Source organism: Leptopilina boulardi, unplaced genomic scaffold (assembly GCF_019393585.1).
Source record: "Leptopilina boulardi isolate dan_hultmark-lab unplaced genomic scaffold, ZJU_Lbou_2.1 LbouV2_330, whole genome shotgun sequence".
Taxonomy (NCBI): Eukaryota; Metazoa; Arthropoda; class Insecta; order Hymenoptera; family Figitidae; genus Leptopilina; species Leptopilina boulardi.
Window position 1 is genome coordinate 3,098,957 of NW_026137897.1, and position 24,937 is coordinate 3,123,893.

At 29.1% G+C, this 24,937-nt stretch overlaps 1 protein-coding gene across 1 annotated transcript; it reads left to right on the forward strand.

Annotated features, from left to right (window-relative positions):
• The first annotated feature begins 6,141 nt into the window (after positions 1-6,141).
• On the forward strand, positions 6,142-23,047 carry LOC127285132 (sodium/potassium-transporting ATPase subunit beta-2-like). The gene is made up of 5 exons (XM_051310969.1): positions 6,142-6,559; positions 12,176-12,436; positions 15,999-16,174; positions 17,286-17,565; positions 19,413-23,047. Exons 1-5 carry the CDS (start codon positions 6,436-6,438, stop codon positions 19,514-19,516), a joined length of 945 nt encoding a protein of 314 aa, XP_051166926.1. The 5' UTR covers positions 6,142-6,435; the 3' UTR covers positions 19,517-23,047.
• The last annotated feature ends 1,890 nt before the right edge of the window (positions 23,048-24,937 follow it).

Sequence of the window (24,937 nt, forward strand, 5' to 3'; positions counted from 1 at the left end):
AGTTAATTTAGATAGTGAAAATTATCCTTTAACTATTTATGTAATTCCTAACAACGCTATGAAAAAGAATTTAGTTATCGGTCGAAATTTGTTAGAATCTGCGAGATTAGAAATTGATGAAAATGGAATTAAAGTAATTAAATCAGAACCCGCAATTTTCTTGTCAAAAATAGAATTGCCTGAACAAACTAAAAACGATATTGATTCAATTCCCGACGAAAAAATACAAGGTAAACTTAAAGAATTGATCAGTAATTATACGTCAGATAAAAAAACGAAAACAACGAATATTAAATTAAAAATTATTGTTATAGACGAAAATCCGATTTATCAAAGTCCGCGTAGGTCATCAATTGAAGAAAGAGAATTTGTAAATAAACAAATTCAAGAATGGATCGATGCTGGTGTAATTGAACCATGTTCTTCAGATTTCGCAAGTCCAATTATTGTTGTTAGAAAAAAAGACGGTACGTTTCGACTCTGCGTAGATTATAGAGAAATTAATCGAGTTATTGTTAAAGATCGACATCCATTGCCTTTAATCGAAGATGAAATAGATAAACTTGTAGACTCGAATATATTTTGTACACTTGATTTGAAAAATGCTTTTTTACAGGTTGAAATTGATGAATGCAGTAAAAAGTACACTGCGTTTGTTACACACAACGGACAATATCAGTTTTTGAAAGCTTCTTTTGGCCTTTGCCTGTCGCCGCCTGTATTTCAACGTTTTATTAATTATATTTTTCATGACTTAATAATTCTGGGAATAATGACTTTTTATTTAGATGATATAATTATAAAGGCTCAAACGATGGAAGAGGCTTACGAGCATTTGGTTAAAATTTTTAAAGTAGCCAGTGAATATGGTTTAGAATTTAATTTTGAAAAATGTAGATTCATGAAAGAACGTATCGACTTTTTAGGTTACATCGTGGAGCACAATAATGTACATCCGTCTCCATCTAAAATTGACGCTGTCATTTGCTATCCTGAACCCAGAACGATAAAGGATGTACAAAGGTACCTAGGTTTGACAGGATATTTCCGAAAATTTATAGAGTCTTATTCGATAATTGTGAAACCTTTAAGTGACATGTTACGTAAAGATAAAGTTTTTTAGTTTAACGAACCTGAACGTCATGCTTTCAACGAATTAAAAAAACAGTTGACGAACCAGCCTGTTTTAAAAATATTCAACCCGAGTCACGAAACAGAGGTCCACACGGATGCCAGTCAAGATGGATTTGGAGCCATTCTATTACAACGATCGCCTGATGATAATAAATTATTCTTTATTTTATTTCCTTATTCCCTACAATTATTTAAAGAAATTGAAATGTGTATTGTAAGGAAATAGTTTATACAAATTTAATATTTTACAGATTTTTTTTCTGGACGCTGGTTACAAATCCGGTATCGGTTTTTTAAAATTCAAAATGGCAGATACAATATGGCCATCGATTTTTTGAAAATTAAATAATTTGCACAAAACTTATCACTAGAGGGTTTACGGGGTCGCTGATAACAAATTGAGGGTTGGTTTTCAAAAATTTTAATATTCTAAAATAGAAGAATAGTATGTATTTAATTTTGATAACAACTGTTATAAACAAGTTAAGAAAAGAAATATAAAAAAGTTTGTATAAGAACTTAAAATGTATATTTGATTTTTAATTATATAATTTTAAATAAGATGATGTATAAATTATAACGAAGAGTTATTATGAAACAGAAAATTATATATCTATTTTATTTGTAAACGTTTAATACGAATTATGTAAAAAAATGCAGAATGAGACAAAAAATGGATGGTAAACTGGTTTTAGTTTATATTTTATATATATATATATATATATATATATATACATTCCTTATGGATTACGAAAATCTTTAGACTAATAGTCTATATAAGTACCTAATTAAAAATAATTAATATTTAATAATAATACTCATTACAGGAAAATGTTGCTGTTTAAAATTCGTCATTCGCCAAATGTTAATTATTGTTAATTACTATTATTTTTATAAAAAAAAGGCATTAGACCTGGAGAGGACAGTATGTGCTGTCGAAACATGTTGTCCTTAAACAATTAATTTCTTTAAAGAATTTTAAACACCTGTTTTCTGTAATCAAGGCCTCGTCAAAATTTAATCACCAACATAACAATTAAAAACGGATGTAAAATTATTTCAACAATAAAAATACTGATTATTAATTAAATTATAATATCCTTTATAGTATTCATTTAAACTTAATTATTAGATTGAATAGGATCTGCTTATTTATTTTTTTCTAAATCTGGCCTTAAGTGGCTGGAAAATTGCACATCTTGCCTTAATCCTTTCACACCCAGGCTGAACTGAGAAATGTTAGTTTTCAAAAATTCAAAATGGCGTATCCAATATGGCGGATGTAAAATTGAAAAATCGTTTAGATTTACCTGAAACTTGATACTCGGGGGTTTTTGGGGTCGCTGATTACGAATCCGGCGTAGGTTTTCAAAAATTCGAAATAGCGGATCCAATGTGTCGGACAAAAATTGAAAAGTCGTTTAGATTCCCCTGAAAATTTATACTTTGGGGTTTTTGGGGTCGTTGACTACAAATCTAATGTTACTTTTCAAAAATTAAAATGGCAGATCCACACTGAAAACAAATTTATTTGATTCAAATACTTCAAATTATTTGAAAAATATTTAATTGGTTCAAATACTTTTTATTTAGATTAAAAAAAATATGTATTTGATTCAAATAACTTGAATTATTTGAATCGCATTTATTTAAACCAAATAAATCGTATTTGGTTCAATTAAATAATTAATTGAATTGAATAAAAGAATTTATTTAATACAAATAACGAGTTACTTGAAACTATTCATTCATTTATTTCACTCAAATATTTCGTTTATTTGATACAAATACACTATTTTATCAAGACAAATAAAAAAATATTTCAATCAATTAAATATTTATTTGAAACGATAATAATGATTTACTTGAAAAAATTAATTTATTTATTTCACTCAAATATTTCGTTTTATTGAAACAAATAAAAAGTATTTGATACAATAACTTTATTTAATTGATTCAAGTCAACTAAATTATTTAATACTAATACACTATTTTATCAAGACAAATAAAAAAATATTTTAATCAATTAAATGTTTATTTGAAACAAAAATAATGAGTTATTTGCAACTATTAATTTATTTCTTTTACTCAAATATTTCATTTTTTTATATAAATAAAAAATATTTGATACAATAAATTTATTTTATTGATTCTAATTAACTAAATTATTTTATATAAATAATGCGTTATTTAATGTTAATACATTATTTTATTAAAAGAAAATAAAATATTTTGATCATATTATTTAATATTCTAAGTCCAAAAGTGAAATATTTTTTTAATTAACAAAAAATTAATATTTACAATGATTCAGAACAACGAAAAACGCGTTTTTAATAAAAATATATTTACACTAGACCTGTGCAATGTTCGAATCGAATCGAATTTTGTTCGGTTTTTAATGACCCTGACTCGAATTTCGAACTTTCGACATTCGATTGGAATGACTTGGATGTCGGATTTTCGACATTCGAACTGGGCTGACTCGGATGTCGAATTTTTGTAATTCGAACTGGGCTGACTCGAATGTTGAATTTCGACATTCGAACTGGGCTGACTCGAATGTCGAATTTTCGACATTTGAACTCGGCGTAAAAATTCGAACAGTTCGGTTCCATTTATTTTGCACAGGTCTAGATTTTTTCATTTTCCAGGAAAACATTCTATCCAAAAAAATTAAATAAAATTGATTATTCTTAGTCTATTGCAATTTAGGTACAATTGGTAGGTTTTTTGAAGGTGATACGTGTGGTTTTAAGGTAAAAAAATAATAGAAACATGCTGATTAATTTTATTTGACTTTGAAAGGGATTTTTTCATTTTCCAGGAAAACATTCTATCCAAAAAATGAAATAAAATTGATTATTCTTAGTCTATTGCAATTTAGGTTCAATTGGTAGGTTTTTTGAAGGTGATAGTGTGGTTTTAAGGTAAAAAAATAATAGAAACATGCTGATTAATTTTATTTGACTTTGAAAGGGATTTTTTTAGAGCTGTTTAAATCAAAGAAGTTAACATTCGTTTTCTCGTAGCGTGCGTAGCGTAGTTGGTAAAGCGTTAGACTCATAATCCGTAGGTCGTAGGTTCGATTTCCCGCATGCGTTAGATTTATTTATTTCTCAGGTTTGCGTTTAATCATTAATTCTATGTATGAATTAGTTGAAAAATGGAAATATTCGGTCATAGTATGCAGAAATTACATTTTTTTAATTTATTTATTTGAGTAAGAATTTAATTTATAAATGGAAGAATTAATAAATAAATATGTTATTTATTCATTTCAAATTTTGGTTTATTTGATTCAAAAATTTTTTACATTTTATGCAATTGAATTATGTATTTGGATCAGATAAAATAAATAATAATAGTCGCAATTAAAGAGGTTTTAGTTTCAATTAAAACAATTACTTATGATAAATAATGGAATATTTGATTCAAGAAAATTTTTAGTTGTTTCAAGAAAAATATTTCATAATGCAAATAAATATTCATTTGAATCAAAAAACATGCAGTATTGAATGAAATAATTTTCATAACTGATTTAAATAATTCTTTACTAACTTTGAATATTTTATTTATTTGATTTGTATACTTTGTATTTTATTCAAATAACTATTTATTTGATACGATAAAATAAAATACTTAGTTGCAGTAAATGTGTATTTGGTTCAAATACATATTTATTGAATAATTGACAAGTAAATAATGTATTTGAATCAAATACTTTTTATTTGATCCAAATAAATTTTTTTTTCACTGCAATATGTCGTTCAAAAATTGAAAAATTGTTTATATTCCCCTGAAATTTGATACTTGGTGGTTTTTGGGGTGCTGAATACGAATCCGGTTTTAGTTTCCAAAAATTCAAAATGGCTGATTCAATATGGCGGATGTAATATTGAAAAATCGTATAGATTTACCTGAAACTTGATACTCGGGGATTTTTGGGGTCGCTGAATACGAAATAAAAATCTGGGGTTAGTTTCCAAAAATTAAAAATGGCGGATCCAATATGGCGGACAAAAATTGAAAAATCGTTTAGTTTCCCCTGAATTTTGTTACTTGGGGGTTTTTGGGGTCGCAGATTACGAATTTAATATTAAAATTTCTGATCCAATATAAAAAAAATGTTTAAAAACTAGTTGGTTTTACTTTAAACATATTCATTCAAGGTTTTCAAAATCGTTGTTTATAAATTCGCAGTTATTTTTTTAAATCAAAAAAACTAGATCCAAAATATTTGTTTACCAAAATTTTTCGATGTTAATTAAAAACTTTTATCTTGTAGAAATTAAATAGTTTTCACAAGATTGTATCAATGTCCACAAGATCAAAGTTTTTAATTAGCAACCTCCAAAACTTCTGGTAAACAAATCTAGTTTCTTTTAATTTAAAAAAATAACTGTGCCCGCAGGTGTTGAAGGGTTCAAATATTAAAAACGCATTAGTGAGAGTAAAAATTGAAAAAAAAATTAGTTCTATAACAGTGTTCACTTGGTAATTTTTATCATTGCTATGAATGTGTTATATAAAAATAAAAAAATTGAAATTTTATTCCTTGCATTTAGCATTCTTGTTTATAGTATATGCAATATAGTAAAAAGTTAGTTATCTTTGCGAAATGATGTCAGAACTTGGAATACCTAATAATGATAAGAATATATATAACTTATCAGTATAATGAACCTTACTCTAAAATATATAATATGTTTGATGGAATGTCTCGATTGAAGGAAAAACTATTCTCGAATCATATTGAAATGTATTTATAAGATTTTTTTTTATTAAGTTATCGGCAGCTCTGATCAATTCGTCCTCTATCTATTAATTTGAAGAAAAAAAAAAAGTATGTTACGCGAAGCTAGTTGGACAACAGTGACAGCCATACGATGACGTCTATGTATAAATGTATATGACGCCGCTGCAAATACGGAAGGGATAAAGTTGGGAGTCGATATGTCGTGATAGTGGATAGGTCGGTTTGCCTTGGTACATACGATAATGAAGCTTGCGCAGTGTTGAAGAGTCGCAAGGGTCGTAGCTGGGCCGAGAAGTTGGATCGCTCAATATTCATCCCTCGGCTATGCGATAACGTCGAGTGGTGATAGTAAAAAAAGAAAACGAAATTCTAGGCGGAAAAACAAAATAATAAAAAAAAAAATTGTGTTCTCGTGAAATTTTTATCTAATAAAAATTTTCCAATTGTCCATAAATATATAGACAAAAAGTAATTTCCAAGTTACTTTAACTTGTTTCTTATATTCGCAAGAAAAAAAAGTTTAAACTTTCAAGCTGGAGTCCATGGACGGGAAAAAGGAACAATTTTACCAGCGACCACCAAAGCTGGGGAAATGGGAAAGTATTCGATTATTCCTTTGGAATTCGGAAACAGGACAATTTATGGGTCGAACTGGCTCCAGTTGGGGTAAGATATGCTCTTTCTTTTTTTTTTTTTTTACTAAATTTTATAAAGGGGTAGAATTGTTTTTCTTTCAGTAAACTATTAACAAAATTGTTAAAATATTTGACAAAATAAAAATTCTACTTTTTGGTAGGAAAAAAAAAAATCTGAAGGTGTGTTCCATTGATTTATAATGCTGCACATAATATTGATTAGAAGTTCCAAAATAATCTCATGATAAAAGATATTTATTTTTTTTAGATTTTTTTGACATTTTTAAACATTTTATTTTTGAAAAAATTAATAATCATATATTAGTGAAAATTTACGGAAACTAACTTTTTCAATTTGTGGAGTTATGGAAGATAAAACAAGGGTAGGAAAAGTTCAGCCATTTTGTATTTTTTAAATAACGTTCATATTTTTTTTCAAAAAAATTATTAACAGGCCATTATTTATATCCAGTTAATGGTAATTTTGGTTTTAATAACAATTTTTTGAAATAATATTTTTTAATTTAATTTTTAATTACCTTTTTTGCAATCTTCATAGTAAGTTCGAATTTATTGTACTACTCAATCCGTAAAAGTGAAAAACTGATTTAAAAAAATGTATTCTAATATTAGGGTGCCTAATTATAATTTTTAAATAAATTATATAAAAAACTAATTATATAAAAAAAACTATATTTTTTGTTCTATAACTTTTTTCTACGATTTTTATTTTAAGTTTTTGTCTTTTTCAAAATTTTGTTCACATAAATAAATACATATTTTTTTATTATCATTTTTGGTATAGAAAAATGTAGAATCTCAAAATGAGTTTTTCTTACAACGTTCTTTTTCTGAAAGATGTGCACGATTGTACTTGAACGGAAGCAGTTATCGATCCAAAATTTTTTTTGTATATTAACTAAAAACTTGTTTTCTAGTCTGCCTACCAACAGGGAAAACCTAATAAACTTGGAAAATTTTGTTTCTTCCATTTTATTTAATGAGAATCATTCACAAAAGGGCGTTTTTTGAGAAATTTTTTTCCAGTCTTGTATTTCACGAAAATTGACTTTTTTTTAGTAAATGCTGGTATAGGAAATATTGTTTTATATTTATCTTATTATTATTATTATTATTATTATTATTATTATTAATATTATTTTGTAATAATGTTACAACATTATGTAACAAATATTTATTCAATCTAGATCTATGTTGCAAAACTATTTCTTAACACATTTAGAATTATTCGATAGAAATATTACAAGGAAATCTATTTTCAATTTTTTTTTAAATAACCGGAAATTGACAACCTTAACAATTATTAATAAATAGGTAATAAATTATAATAAATATAATAATAATAATAATAATAAATAAATAATAATAATAGTAATGACATATTTAGTATTTGTTAATTTACCCTTATTGTAATTAATTATGAACCCTAAAGCCAAACTCAAATCAATAATTGATAATAGTAATAATAATAATAATAGTAGTAATAATAATAATAGTAGTAATCCCGTGTTATATTCATATTTTTTTATTTTAAGAAAACAATTATTTATTTTGTATATTTATTTATAATTTAACAAATTTTATATATGGGCGCTTCCACGTGAAATTTACCTATATGATAATTTAAATTCAGATAAATATATTTTACTTTTTTCGTTCAATGCAAAAAAATTTATATATATATGTATTTTTTATTTTTTTGTAAGTAACAAAAATTTTGAGTTATGAATTTTTTTAAAATCTGTTTTTTTTGTTAATATATTATTTGTTCTTTGGCAAAAAATTTTAAATTTAATACTTTTAAATGTTTTATTAAAAAAATGTTAATTATCTTTTGTATCTCATTAGAATGAAAGAGAAGTAATTTTTTTATAAGAAAAAAAAATTTTTTTTTAAAATTACAATCGTAAATTTTCCATTTTTAAAACATTTGAAAATATTTCTAACTTTAAGAATTGATTTTTTTATATTGTCCTATAAACTGTAAATTGAAAATGCGTTTAATTTATTTGTGCTCAAGTATTCTGATAGAAAAATTTTATAGCGCTTTACAACTTCAGTCTTCATTAACTAGATTCCATAAAATATTTTTTATTATTTTTAATTTTATATACTAATTTTTATGCCAAATTTTATTTTTCTCTTGTTTCATTAAAAAATGGAGAAAATTCTTTAACATGCAAATAATATAATAATAATTTTATTTTTTTTTCTTAGAATTTAGTATTTTTAGTACAAAAGATCATTTTTATTTTTTCAAACCCGATTACTTGTTAATTAATTTAATAAATAATAATAATTTTTTAAAGAATTTTTTTGAATAATTGTTATTAGATCGTAAATATAAATAATATAAAAATACAAAAATTAATTAACAAAGTAAAATACTATAAATAATTAACTAGCAAAATAAATTTATTTACTTAATAAATTATGAACATGAAGATATTTTTCATATACATCAAGAAGAAAAAAATAAATCAATGTCTCAATAATATATTATATAGTTGTTTTAAGAAAAACTTGCAAAATATTTTGAAAAAAAAAAATTTTTTTTTATCCATATTTTATTTAAACTATTATTTTATAATTAAAAAAAAAATACATATATACAATAAATTCTATATATAATGTTTTGTAAAATAACTTATTGCTAGTTCTGCCACTATTGAGAATCACTGTTCAAGTTTGTTCAGCGTCCAAAATAATCAATAAGCTAAGTAAATTAGGGTTAGGGGAGAGTGGTACAGGTGGAGTTGGAAAAAAGTTTAAGACGTATTTTTTTTCCATAAAAAGTGGTGACTGTAAAATTGAAAAAAAAAAAATTTGTCCAACTTATAAATTTAGTCTTTGAATTCGTTGAAGTGTAAAAAAAAATCTTTGCCCTTCAAAAGTCGGAGTGCATTACAAAAAGTGAAATCTTAAAGATGAACATATAGCTGGTTTATCTATATATTTATACATATATATATATATGATATATTACAGTAGATGTTATGTAGTAGTTGTAGTATTGTATAACTTTTGATATTTAATCATAAAATTTTTTTTAAAGTGAATAAACTTATAATAACTATGTAAAAAAGCGCAAATGTAACTTTTACAAAAAATAAAAATCTATTATAATGATAATAGTTCATAATAATAATTAAAAAAAAATTAATTATTCCCTATAAAGAGCCAATTAAATGCGATTATATAACGATTATATATCGATTATATAGTTGTACTTTAATAGGAAGTAACAAAATGTATAAACAACTGATTTGTAACAGTTATGTAACATTAAATTGGGTACTCTTCCTCGACTATGAGGTTTGTGTATGTGTAGTGCATAACGTGCTGGGAGACTGCGCCTAGATGCGCTTGACCACTCTTGGGTTTATTTCTCCTCTAAACCAGCGCTGCTTCAATGGCAGCCATTTTTGCACTGGCGCAGTGCAGACTATTTTCAACAATTTGAATTTATGAGTGTTAAAAAAAATGAAAAATAAAATAATAAAAAAAAATTATGGTAACTTATTTAGTATTAAAATAATTTTAAAAAGGTTTTAAGTTGTATTTTTTGGGCGTTTGCAGAGATAAATTTTTAGCATTAATAACTTTGTAATATTTTACAATAAAAGGTTCAATAATAGGTCAATTGATTCGTTTTTAAATATTCTCCAAATTGTTCATAATAATTTAAAAGTTACTTTAAGATTTTTTAATAAATAATGCCAGGTTTTTAAAAAAATTTTCAATCTCAAAATTTTAATAACTCTGAATAAAATAACAGTAGGATATTCGCTAATAGGTCAAAAGATGCGTCTTGAAAAACTCTACAAAATTAAAAAAAAATATTCATAGGTGTCCTAAAATTTTTTTTAAATTATGGGCAAAAAACTTTTTTTTCTAATTTTTAGAAATTCAATAACTTTGGATAGATTAACACTAGAATGTTCGCTAATAGGTTAGAAGATACGTTTTGTAAAGTCTACAAAACTAGAGATAAATATCTATTGATGTTCAAAATTTTTTTAAGTTATGGAAAAAAAATTATTTTTTATCATTTTTAAAAATTCAATAACTTTGTATAGAATAACACTAGAATGTTCGCTAATAGGTCAAAATGTGCGCCTTAAAAAACTCTACAAAATTAAAAAAAAATATTTGTAGGTGTCCTAAAAATTTTTTTAAAGTTATGGGTAAAAAACGATTTTAAAAAAATGTTTAAATGCAAAAAGATAATTAATTAATCTAATTAATTAATTAATTTTTATTAATATGGATCAAAGTACTCTCGTTATTTGTCCGCCAGTGAAACCTACAATTAAAAAAAAATTTATCCATTTAGCTCTTATAGTATTCGAGATATTTATTACACACACACGGAGCGACATTTTCTACAAATTTGATTTCCTCCATGAGGAAGCAATAAAAATAAATAAAAGTTATTTAGCAAATTTTTTTATTTAAAATCTCTTAATTTTCAAACTTTTTATTTACTACTAGAGTTATTTTCTAATTAAAGAGTCGGATCAAAGAATCGGTTATAATTTTTTTTAAAGTATTCAGGCTTCGCACTTATCTACTAAAAGTTACCATTTGCTACTTTTTTGTACTTTGCTACTAATCAGATTTCAAAAATTTTAAATGGCGGCATCAATATGGCGGACTTTTTCTTAAAATATGTAAATATTTAATTAAAATTGCTTATAAATTGTTACTCAGGGATTTATGATTGCAAAATTAAAGTCAGATTTTAAAAATTCAAAATGGCGCAACCAATATGGCGGACAATTTTTCAAAAAATGTTAAAAGTTAATTGAAATTGCTTAAAAATTATTACACGGAGGTTTTTGAAATTTAAATTAAATGAAATTAAATTGAAATTTGTTAATCAAAAAACGCTATTTGCATTATGATTAACAAACAAATGTAACTTTATTATTAAATTTAAGATGAACTATCCCACAATACCATCAATTGCAATATCGTACGTATCTAACATCTTTTCAGGTCAATTAGTCTGCAAATCATAATTGGTCTGTCATTCTTATCTGGGTTTACTAACAATAAGTGAATTCGCGAGAAGAAAAATCTCATAAATAACAAACTATATGATACTTTATAACTTTAATACTTTGGCATATTCAAATTGAATTTTTGATATTCAAACATTTTTTATTTCGTTTCAGATTTTATATATTTATATCAATAAAAATATTTAACTCAACTTTTTACTTTTCTCTATTTCAATCATTTTTCTTTAATAAATGACGTTTTATCTTGTCAAGTTGAAGTAAAAAAAAATTTAATTACAAATTTAAATAAAAAATATATAATAAATTTTGTAACATTTCCGAAGAATAATTTAATTAGATTCGCGAAGAATAAATTGAAGATATTTATGAGAATTAACTTAGGAACATATTTACGAGAAACATTTCAGAAATAATTACAAGAAATAATTTGGAAATATTTTCAAGCAACAATCCAAAAACAACCTCAAGGAATGTTTTAATATTCCCAAGGAATATTAATGAATGAAACATTTTTGTTAAATGTTTTAGGAATATCTGTATTATTGTTAACCTTGTATTATTTTTATTATGTATGTTATTTAATAAATATTTTTTTTCAGCTAAAATCCTGTTGTTCTACGTTATCTTTTATGCTGTACTGAGTGGTTTCTTTGGCGCTATGCTGGCAGTCTTTTATCAAACATTGGATCCAAATCAACCTAAATGGCAACGAGAAAAATCTCTAATTGGTAACAATCCAGGACTTGGATTCCGTCCCATGCCACCTGATAGTAACGTTGAAAGTACGTTGATCTGGTACAAAGCAACTGACCAAGGCAATTATGGTCACTGGACAAAGGCACTAAACAAATTTCTTGAAGGTAATTAAAACACTTATCTATACACCCTTCTACTTTCACCATTCTTTAGTTTTACCATTCCACTTCCACTATTACCCTTCCATTACATTTCTACTATGAATAATCTTTTACGTCCGAGTAGTATTAAGTAAGATAAATAAAATAAACGAAGACATTCGGACCAAATGTTATAAATATATTTATCCAACATTTCGAAATCTGTACGATTTCCTCTTCAGGGAGTCTATCAAATTACAATAATAAATTAAAAATTAATACTAACAAAAAGGAGTTCAGAAAATTAACAATATAAAATTCATACCAAAATAAATAAAATAATAAAAATTAAAAATGAATGATTGATTTCATTATCACAATTCATTTCAGTCCATTTTTCATCCATCATAATTCACAAATTCATCAAGTACAATTAAAATAGAATAAACGTTGGAAAACAATAGAGATTGGAGTCATCGACTAAATATAGAAAGAAAATAATAATAAATAAAAATATATTGATTAATAATAATATTTAAGGAAATTAAATAAATAATATAAAAATAATATAAAAGTAAAATTAAAATTTTTAAATAAACACTTAACATAAATTATAAATAAATAAATATAGGTAATAAATTAATTACGAACCAATAGCATGAATATAACTAAATTCCAAAAATCACAAACAATCATGACTATTACAATAAATTATACATCACATTTAAATAAATAAAATATTAAAACATTGAAACTATTAAATAAATTGATTAAATTCAGTTGTCAAACTTTAGTCAGTTAAAACCATCAAGTCACGACATCAACTGAAATCCAAACACTATTATTTCCTTACAATAATTAATACATACAAAGCAGACAATTAATACTTATATAAACTAAACAAGAACCGAGAACAAGCAATAATCAGTATTTTCAAGAAGAATTTTCAATTTGAAATAAAATTCAAAATCATTTCATATGATTTATCAAAATTATCTAAATCTGTAATTTTATTTAAACTATTATTTATTTCTTTTTTTATATAAAACATTTCTGCAAATAATCGTTTACTAAGATTTTTTTCTGGATGTAAAATTTTAAAATCATCCCATTTTATAAAATGAAGAAAAGTGTCGTTCCTGCAGTCTGTCAAGTGGTTGCTAATTACATTACATTACATTATGGTACATTTGGTCCGAATGTCTTCGTTTATTTTATTTATCTTACATTTCTACTCTTCCTTTTCCATTTTTACAATTCTGTACTACCTTTTGGGTCTGTAGAGAATCAATAGGAACATCAATGGAAATAAAACCGAATATGGTTCTCTGGATATACCAGATGATTCCTCTGCTGATAGAAAAAAGATAGAAATAGATAAACTTATATTTTATATTGAAGGGATCAAATATTTATGCCTTTTATTAGTTATCGCGTTTTTGAATACCACGAGTTTTCTTTAGTTTAGAGGAAATTCGTGTAAAAAAGGATTAAAGGGAAAAGGCACCAAAGGGCGAGATGAGACATGGATACTGCTGGACGGTGGGGAATATTTTAGAGGTAGGAAGATCACGTTAATTTAAAGCCACACCTCCAAATATCCTGGGTGATGAGACGCAATGTACGAGGACCAATCTGAACTGTCGTTCATCTCTTGTAATGAATCTCAGCTTGGAGTGGAACAAGTATAGTTGACCGTCTCCCCGAAAGGACACCTGTCTTAGTTGCAACAGGAAGGAGTGAATATTATCTATTTACTCTTTTTTAGCAACAATTTTTCCAATCCCAAGCTTCCCTGGAGAGAAATTTCGATAGTATAGTCGGTCGGCGAAGAGAAAAAGTAGACAGCGTAACTAGTAATGTCACTCTCTTCCTCCATCACTCACTGTCAGCTAGCTCCTAGTGATAGACATATAATTGGCGACTCGCAATTTTTTTGCTCAGTCGCCTTCCGACTCTCCTAGAGAAACTACTCTGGCTAACTGGAAGCGATCTCACTCCTAACTACCTGTATTCAGTTGAGGAGCTTCCCATGGAATACAGATAGAGCAAACGAAGGTATTCTTGACTGACCCACCGTGTCAAGAGAACCTCCTTGACATTCATGTTCCTCGTCTTCAAGAACTCTCTGTATTATCTTCTTCAAGAGATTATAAAGATACCTTCCTAGTATCTATAACGTCATAGTCGCGATTTCTCTGTAGGAGCTTCTGCGAGAGATTGTAGAGACGAGTACCATTTTTCACGTTCACCGTCCAGGTGAGTAAAGGAGCACCCCTTTTTACCTAGATGTAAAGTTCTCAGTTCACCACCATCATTAAGAGGATGCTCCGACTGTTCGTCGATCAAGGTTGATTCGGGAACGAAATAAACATTTTGAAAATTTGCCTGCTCACTTTGTTTTTATAAAAAATCTAAGTATCTCAAATATTTATTAAAGCTTTCCTTGTAGTCGCTAAAACAATACTAGGGAATTCGTCTTCTTAAATGACTTGTAGCATAGTCAAGTGTCAGAATAATAAACTAGAAGACGAAAAAGTTCCATAATAATCTGAATGGATCCTTGTTGGTTATACAGATCAGATAGCAAAAGGTAAATCCAGATGATAAGAAATTTGAGATTGAATCAAATACGCTGTTCACTTGGAAACGGTCAAGAAGAGAATGATTTTACCATACATTGGATCCGTTCAAATAGACTTCGTAGGAAGAATACTTGAGAGAATCGAACACATAGGTTAAGTACAATGTTATGCGTGAAATGGATTACAATGAAAATTTTTATCTATAAAAAGACAAAATAAATCAATCAAAAGAATTGAGCAACACTGATAAAGCCAAAAGACTTTTCCTGGAGTAAAACAAAGTGGAGCAGGCTCCGATTTGAATCAAATACGTCAACCACAGTTGAAACGTGGGAAAGAGGTGAGATCTATGTTGATAATACAGTCCAGACAGCAAAAGGTGAATCCAGAAGATGAGTAATTCAAAATTATTTATACCAAAGCAATTACGGTGAGCAAGAGTAAATGTCTACACTCGGCAGAAGAACAAAAAACAAAATGGACCAAATAAGATCTAATTCGGAATTATTTAAACAATAAATCCAAGCGTGAGGTTCTGACATCATAAAAATTTCTGTAGTCCGGATAATGTATTCAAATTAAATCAAAAATTATTTAATGTATAGATTCCTAAAAAAAATTTGGGTTAGAATTTTGAAATATTATAAATTAAAATTAATCAAATTAAAATATTCTTTAAGAAAGGCAATATTAGAGGAAAAGGTTGATGATTAGTAAAAAAGGATGTTGCCAGTTTTTAATCAAAGTAAATTTTTATCCACTCTACCCATACCTATTGCATTTCCTGTCTCAAATAAACTTTTTACGTTATTAGTGTTTACATACGACCCTCATTATTCAAATTGGTTCTAAGTGTCAATTATGTAAGTTCATTTGACTTTGACGTAAAAGTCAAATTTTGACAAATTTTTTTATTTCACTTAAAATAATACAATAGCAATATTATATCGTGATTGTAAGTTAATTGAAATAATGTAAAAGAAATTTAATTTTTATAATAGGTTATGACAAAAGTCTATCTACTGGAGCAGATCAAAGAATAACTTGTGATTATGGTAGGCCACCACCACCTGGAAAAGTTTGTGATGTAGACGTGAAGGCATGGACTCCTTGTACAAAAGCTAACAGCTACAATTATCACAAATCTGCACCATGTATTTTCTTGAAGTTAAATAAGGTTTGTATTAAATTTTTTTAAACTCAAAAAATATTAAGAAGAGTATATTATTAGTGATTCAGAAGACCCTGGTTAAAATTTTAGACTGACATCAGATTAAATACAGACAGATCAGTTCGGATTAGTCCAGAAATTGTACGAAATTGATCCGTATTATTTAGCAATCAGTCTGGATAAAAAGATAAATCCGTGATCAGTCCAGAATAGTCCGAAAACATGAAATACTGATAATACCGAATTCCTTACATACAAACTCTGGATTATTGCAGATTGCAGATTTTCGTACAATCTAGATAGATTCATTCCGTTTAAAAATCTGAATCCGCAATGAGTTTGGTGTAATCCGACATTCTGTATGTATTAAATCCGCAATTAGTCCGCAACAATCTGGATTTACTAAGGTTTTGCTGCTTTTATTACAGTTCCTACTCATACCGCCAGGTGCAGTTCTCTCGCAGTTGAGATAAGTCTCAAGTTCCATAAGAACTGTTCACTGTCGGCGTAAAAGATATGTTGCCTTCTGACCAATAGTCACTACTTTGGTTAATACTTCAGAATATAGAATTAATCCAAAACCGTCCGGTTTAACGTCGAGTTTCTATTATATGCGGAATTAGATCAGTAAAGTTCGAAATTAGTATTATTTGTGTGGCTGGTAAATCCGGTCTAATCGGAAATTAATTTAATCATACACAACTAATAAAAGCAAAACTACTTCTATTGAATCAGAAATTAATCCGGCCTGTGTAATCAGTAAATACAAAATCTGCACTCATTAGTTACGTTTGATCAAACTTACTTCGGATTAGACCTGATTAATTCCGGATTCACTAGTTACACAAATTTAGCAAATTTCGGATTTAGCGGGATTAATTCCAGATGACAATAAAAATGACTGTTTCAGACTAATTCCAGATTAGTTTAAAAACAGTTTAGAATTTTACCAGGGAGTGTTACACATATAAGATAAAAGTCGCAGTATCTACCAAAGGACTTTAAAAATCTTAGTGTATAATAAAAATATGTAAGAATTTAAGAACAGGAAATACTTTTTCCTAATGGGATATTGCTATTTTGCATAAGAAAGATAAATTACCTTCTCTTGCTACAGATTTTTGGCTGGTTACCAGAATATTACAACGATACAGAGAATTTGCCAAATAACATGCCTGATGATTTAAAAATGCACATTTTAAATGAAAAATCTAGAAACCCTAAATCAGTGGACACTATTTGGGTCTCATGCGAAGGTGAAAATCCAGCTGATGTTGAAAACATTGGTCCGATCCAGTATATACCACGAAGAGGCTTTCCTGGCTTCTATTTTCCATTCACCAATACAAAAGGCTATTTGAGTCCACTCGTTGCTGTATTTTTTGAGAAACCAAAATGTAAGTTGATAATTAAAATTTAAATATCTTATATTAGAGATGCAAATGGAACATTGATATTTCAAAATAGCGTATCAATACTGTTTTTTATGTGGGAAGTGAAAACTGTGCATTAGCCTTGACATCCAAAGCCGTCAAGCTTTAAACTTCGTAGGTGAAGGTCCCTGGGATCTTGCTATCGCGACCCCTGCCGTTGACGATCTTTCTGGTCTGTTTATTCTTCGTCCGTGCGAGTCTTGTTAGACTCCTCAAGGGCCGTCCTGAAGAATCCGCATTGTCCACCTCCTGCGATATGGCTAATGTTCGCTTTATCACCATACTTTTCTCTACATAAGAAACAGCTTGGGCTTCTACTGCAGTTTGCAAACGTATGATCGACTTCACCGCACTTGAAACACAGAGTTGATCTGTCCGCTGCCTTACCAACTTTTCCTATGTGGCCATACGCCAAGCACCGGTGGCACTGAACGTCAATCACCCTTCTTTTGATTGGCAAACACATAAAGCCAATCCATTTGTGTCCCACTTGATCCAGACTGTCCGCCTCCTCTGAGTCGCTGACTACAACTGCGAGCTTTGTTCCTCGTTGGGTTCTGCTTCCTGACTTCTGGAGCACTTCCGCCAACGCCTGGTGAACCTCTTTTTCCTGGGTAAGTCAATCCAGGTCGCGGATTTACAGTGTGACCTGTCGATCCACAATCTGCACCTTGCCATGCTTCTAACTGCTTTGATGACCTTAGCGGTGAATACTTCTTTATTGGAGTCTCCGCCGATTTTATTTAAGAGATCTCTCCTTCTAGTTGGCCTTGCGCATACAATTTGCCAGCGGCTGACAAGATCCTAAAGAGTCTTATGTCCGTCCTTAATAGTCATGTTGCCATTCTTCTGAACTTCGCAAGACTTTACCACTTTGGCGATCTCCTCTTTGATCCTCTGAAGACACTCAGTTTCCTCCTACCTAAACTTTAAACACTTCTCGCGTTCTTTATCAATTGTCTCGTTGTCTACGGCAGACGGTATCAAACTTCTTCCGCTGCTGACAGTCGAAACGCTTGCTCTTCTACTTTCAAGTCTTTCCAAACGGACCTGGGGAACCTTAAGAAACTGGTTGCCCCCAGGGTCCATCCTCCTTGTGGCATTGAATGCTGCAGCACCCAAGGTTTCCAATACTGCAGCACTGTTGTTATTAGATTTCGACGATCCTTATTTAATCCTTTGCTTTCCATACATATATCTCTCCTTACCTTACATCTTGGTTTTTGAAAGTCCTTTAGTGAAAAGCTCTACCACTACGACTAGGTCTACCGAAGGTTTACCATCGACTGCACGGAGAAAAAAAAGGAGAACCGCTTGATTTGGCAGTTGTGAACTGTTCTCACTCGTCAGGGAGCAGCAGTTTCGCCGCGAAAGGAGAACCGTTTATCTTTTGAGGAGTAACCGTTCACCTTTTGTCGTTTCACCTTCAGGAAAGCTAACCCGCTTTCCTCAAAAAGCGTACTCGTTACCCCTTCGAGAAGCGAACGGCTCACTTTCTAAGCGGTCAAACAGCTGACTCTCGTTTAAGAGAACTGCTTTACCGGCGGGTTAAGCGGTTCTCCTTTTTTTTTCTCCGTGTGGAGTATCAATACTGTTCATAAAATTGAAAACATTGATGTATTAAGAAAACGCCGATTTTTGTTTTAGAATAATTTTTAACAGGATCTGCAGAATCTGACTGAAACATAGAACGTTGTAAAATCAATGTTGCCGTTGCATTTCTAATTAAATATTTTGTAATAAAGATAACAATTTAGTGTCCTTTATAAAAGTTTCTCATTAATACTGAATTTTTCAACAATGTTTTATAGATGGTGTTTTAATCAACATTGAGTGTAAAGCCTGGGCGAGGAATATAATACACGACAGATTTGAAAGACGTGGATCTGTGCATTTTGAATTGATGGTAGATTAAGCAAACGTTGATATTTCAGCAAGATTACAGACAACTGCTTTGTAAAGAATTTTTCAAATAGTTTTTGTGAAACAACTATGACTTGGGAATATTTTTTAAAATGCTTGTTGACCTTACCATCTACGATTTGCCTGTTATATATATATTTAAAAAAAATTTTAACTTCATTATTTATAAGCGACAAAAATAAATTGTAGGTTACTTCTCTTGACATCTTCTTAAAAAAAATGTAGCTTCAGATATATGATTTCCATTAAATGCATACGCGTTTGTAAATAGTAATTAATCACGCCATATAAAACTATACTCCCCTGTGAACAAAGAAGAATTCGAAGGTGATCTTTGTATTTCGAAAAAATAGAGTTCGACGAATTTGTAATTGGTTTTTCATTTGCGAAACTTTCCAGGCCACAAAATAAAAATAGACTAGAAGGGCACTTTCAATAATACATGCTATTAAAGTTGAAAACTCCAAAAAGTAAAACAGTATTATTAATATAAAATAATGAATTCCACATTTGTTATTTTAATGAAAATTATCAATACTATTTCATTATTTTTGAACTTTAATAATATGAATTATTTAATTTAAACACAGTGATATTTACTGATTACTACGGCAACGCTCAAATTCGAAAAACGCTAGTCGAAATTTCTTTTTTTACAGGGTCGCTATTAAACTTAAATTTTTTCACTTCTGCTAAATCATGGGACATTATTCTATGTCTAAGCACAATATTAACTCCAAATATAAAATATATATACTAGATCGATCAGTCCGTTACATTACTATATTGACAAGTTCGTATGTCCAATAAAGGAAAATTCAAAAAACCCAATTAGTAATAGATTTTACATGTTTTAATTTAAATATTATAGAGTGGTAAAATGAATTTTTTCTTAATGAATAAAAGTTGCTGCTTTGTTTTTTAGTAGAAAACATCTTATAATATTTAAATTATTAAGGACTGAGCTGCATTCACTCTTAATATAATTCTTTTTACAACTCTATAATAAATGAAATAAAATATTGTAACGTCACAGGGTCATTGCTTTTTCATTGAAATTTATTATTGAAATTCTTATAAAGTATTTCCAATTAATTTCGCACTAAAATTTTTGAATGCCAAGTAGTAAAAAATGTTACTTATCACTTGTGCTAATTCATAATCTCTAATCACGACAACAACAGTTTGACATGAGCCTTCTAAAATTAAAAAATTTCAGTTCGAAAAGAAAACAGTTTTTTTTACAATTAAGTAAAAAAATTTAATACGTTTTCCTAATTATTATTTATCAAGGCCTGATAGGAATAACCTGATCGAGTATCTACCCAAGCCTTGGCAGGGCCAGATGATGACATCGCATCCAAACTGTCAGTCCTTAAAATTAAGATGAAAAGAGAAGTGTTTAAGAGTAAAATCCAAATAAAAGAAGCAATTTCTAACCCCAGATTCCTTTTTAGCTGACAAGAATATCTTGAAAACGATTTTCATATAAATTAATAAATTTGTGTGAATTTTATATAGATAATACTTTAAAACATCTCATCGAATTCTTTAAATTGTGGATCTGGGTAATGTGAGTAAAATAAATTGAATTGAACTTTTTGGTAAAAAAATTAAATTCCACGAGTAAAATAAGATATATTTTACTCAAGATATTTTAATCAATTTTTGTCAAGTATTTTGTTGATATTTGTCGATTGTAAGAGAATTGTGTGCATCAACACTCACAGTGAATCGGCGTGTGTTACAAATAAGTGATGTCTGTTAAATGATTCTAAGGTCGGACTCTTGTGACTTAAGAAAAATGCATGAAATCCTTTTTTTTATAGGAATTACAAAGTTGAATTTCAATTCTGTATTCTAAATTTAATTGATCTTTCATATAATTTTAATGTCTCTAATAGAGACATTGTTATTTCGTTTCATAAAGCCCTAAAAAATTAAACTACGAAAATAGATTTTCAGTCTTTGTCGAAAAATTTATGAAATTTCTTGAAAAATACTCTTAAATCACAATAATACGACTTGAGAACGACTTCGATTAACAATAATTCAGTCGATCTGTTCTTCTAGGGATGACATCCCCTTTAATAAAAATAAACTTGTCATTTTGTTGTCTTGGATAGATAAATTTTTTTTTAGTCAAAATTTTAGTAATAATCGCATCATTAAAGGTCACTAAACAAGTTTCAAATTTCTATTTAATTGGGTGAATTCAGAAACATCATTACCCACTTTAACATCATTGAAAATAGAAATATGAAACTTTATTTATAGCATTAAATTTGTTAAGAGTGAACAAAAGTGATTAGTCGGCAGTGTAGATATTTATTGTAGCAAGTTTAGATACTCACGAATTGGGTGTTTTAAAAATCGAAATGAGAAAATAAAAGAGCTTTAAGAAACTTAATTACCATTGCTTCAAGTAATATATACGGAATAGTTTATATATGCAAATATATATTGTATTAGTTTACTCATTCGTGTCGAAAATAAGTACAATAATGTTTAACGATTACTTTCTGGTTTGTAATTGACTTTGCCTTAAGTATAAAAATATGCTTAAATCTAATGCAAATTAAAAAGACATCGTTTAACACTGCTGTACGTAGTATTGAATTTTTAGGGCTTCGTAAGAAATGCGCAATATTAGTGGACATCTATCTAAAACAGCATACATATGTAACTATAATGATATGGAGCATTTTTGTGCTTTTATAACAAAACACTTATTCCATAATGTTGGAATTTAATTGAAAAAAACAATGTTATCAAGTATACCTTTTTGATTTTTAGAAAAAAATTAAGAGGATCAAAAAACATTTAAAACTTTTATATACTTTTAAAGAAGTCGTCATGATATAAAAGCTATTATTGTTATACAAATGTAAAATTATGTTTTAAAAGATAATTATAATTCGCTTAAAATAAATACGCAGAATGAGGCACCCTCTATTGAAAAACATATGCCGTACTTTAAATAACTAATTTATAAATTCAGGTACGTATAGAAAATAATTCTGAGCTAAACTCAGACCTATGTTACACTATTTCTTAGATTAATTTAATAACACATTAACCTGAAAACAAGAGTTGCATCATACCATTTTCATTAGTATTATTATCTGTAATTCACAATAAAATCACTCAAAGCGATTATATTTATCATTGAAAAAAAAGTTGTAATAATGGACATACATACAACGTTGTTAAAGTATGAAACGAAGAAAGAATGAGTGTTTGAGACTGTAGGAATGCATGGTAGAAAAAATGTGTTTATAACAGTTACGATATTAGAGATTCTACTTAACGTTCATTCGGACTAGTAATCGAACTCATATATTAATTGGATTCTCTGTTTCTCTGAATTACAGAAAATGAAATCAAATAAGTATTTCTGTTAAAAAATAAAAATTCTTAAATAAATTAATAAACAATTACGTTAAAAATTAAAAGCAAAAATTTCGTTTTGTATACAAAATATAAATTAATAAAAAACAACAAAGAATTAAAAGATATACAATTCTTCGGATTTATTTATTTAGCCTTAAAATTTACCGTTGTTAAGGATACTGAGGACAAGTAAATAAGTGCTTGAGTATTTAAGAATAAAAAAAATTTTTGAATATTTGTCCTTGAAATATATTAGGAAATTTAACTATCCTGGTCAACCCCATTGCTCCATTCTTTTCCCTAGACGATTTTAGCGACAACCTACATTGATACTCAGATAACGACGTAATACGCAATTTATTTACGCTGAAAAACTACCACAACACAAGTTCATGACACGCTGACAAGGAATATTCGACAGCTGACTGATTGAGAGGGGCAAGACGCTGACAGAAACAAATGTTTAACTAAGTAACGATTTTTTTACAAGGGAAGTGGAAAATCTTGATATCCAATATCTATACTTTTCTCTATATAAGAAACAGTTTGAGCTTCTACTGCAGTTTGCAAACTTATGATTGATTTCACCGCACTTGAAGCACGCAGTCGATCTGTCCTCTGCCTTACAAACTGTTCCTATGTGGCCTGTCCGCCTCATCTGGGTCGGTGATTACAACTGCAATCTTTATTCCTCGTCAGTTGGGTCCTAGAACCGTCACCTTCCTACTTCCTGGCTTTTGGAGCACTTCCGCCAACGCCTGCTGGACCTCCTCTTCCTGGGTAAGGCAATCCAGGTCGCGGGTCTCCAATGTGACTTGTAGGTCCACAACTTGCACCTTCCCAATGCTCCAAACTGCTTTTGGTGACCTCAGGGGTAAATTTCTCTTTATTAGAGTCTCCTCCAATTTTAATTGGGAGATCTCCCCTTTTAGTATGCTTCGCGCACACAACTTGCTTGTGGCTGATGTCGGGATTCACTTACTTTCGAAGTTTGCTTAGTACGTCGGCATACGTTATTTCTGTTGCGAGTCGGTTTACTATTGTAGATCCACTCGTCACATTCTTCTTAATGGTTTACTTAGGATTTGGAGTTACCGTCACCTTCGCAATATTTTTGACAAGAGGCGCCTCTTCTTGATTTCTTTTTTTCTTCTTGGCGTCTGCCCTTTGCGGACTGCCAAAGCGTTTTCTTCGTTTCTACGTCTCTATGACTGCGCGCCAAAGCTCCTTCTGATGGATACGCTCTCTTTTTCTTTTTCGCTCTTCTCGGTTCACCTTTGCATTGCCAATAGCGCCACCAAGGTTGCTATAGGGCGTGCTTTGTCTTCATTTCACTGACAAGATCCTGAAGAGTCTTAAGTCCGTCCTTAATATTCATGTTAACATTCTTTTAGACTTCGCAAGACTTTGCCATCTTCGCAATCTCCTCTTTGATCCTCTGAAGAAACTCAACTTCCTTCTACCTAAACTTTAAACACATCTCGCGTTCTTCTTCGATTGTCTCGTTGTCTAGGTCAGACGGAATCAAACTTCTTCCGCTGCTGACACTCGAAACGCTTAAAGTGCTTCCTCTTCTACTTCCAAGTCTTATCAAACGAACTTGGGCGACCTTAAGAAACTGGGTGCTCCCATGGTATATCCTCATTATGATATTGAATGCTGCAGCACACAAGGTGTCTGATACTGCATCACTTTTGTCACTGGATTCCAACGCTAGGAAGTCAACTTGCTCACTTCCAGCAGCTCCGTCACTGGGGTATCGCTCCCCTGCACTGTAAACGTCCTTATTTAATCCTTTGCTTTCCATATATGTATATTTTTTTCACCTTACCTTACATCTTGGTTTTTGGAAGTTCTTTAGTGAAAAACCCTACTTCCACGGCAAGGTCTACCAAGAAGTTACTAGACTCTTGGTAGCGGACAACTATCGGCAGTGTAAGTAAAGATTTACTTTGTTAATGTATAAAAAGCTAATGGTTTTTATTTTATCGTTTCCCTTTTTCTAATTTTTCACTAAATT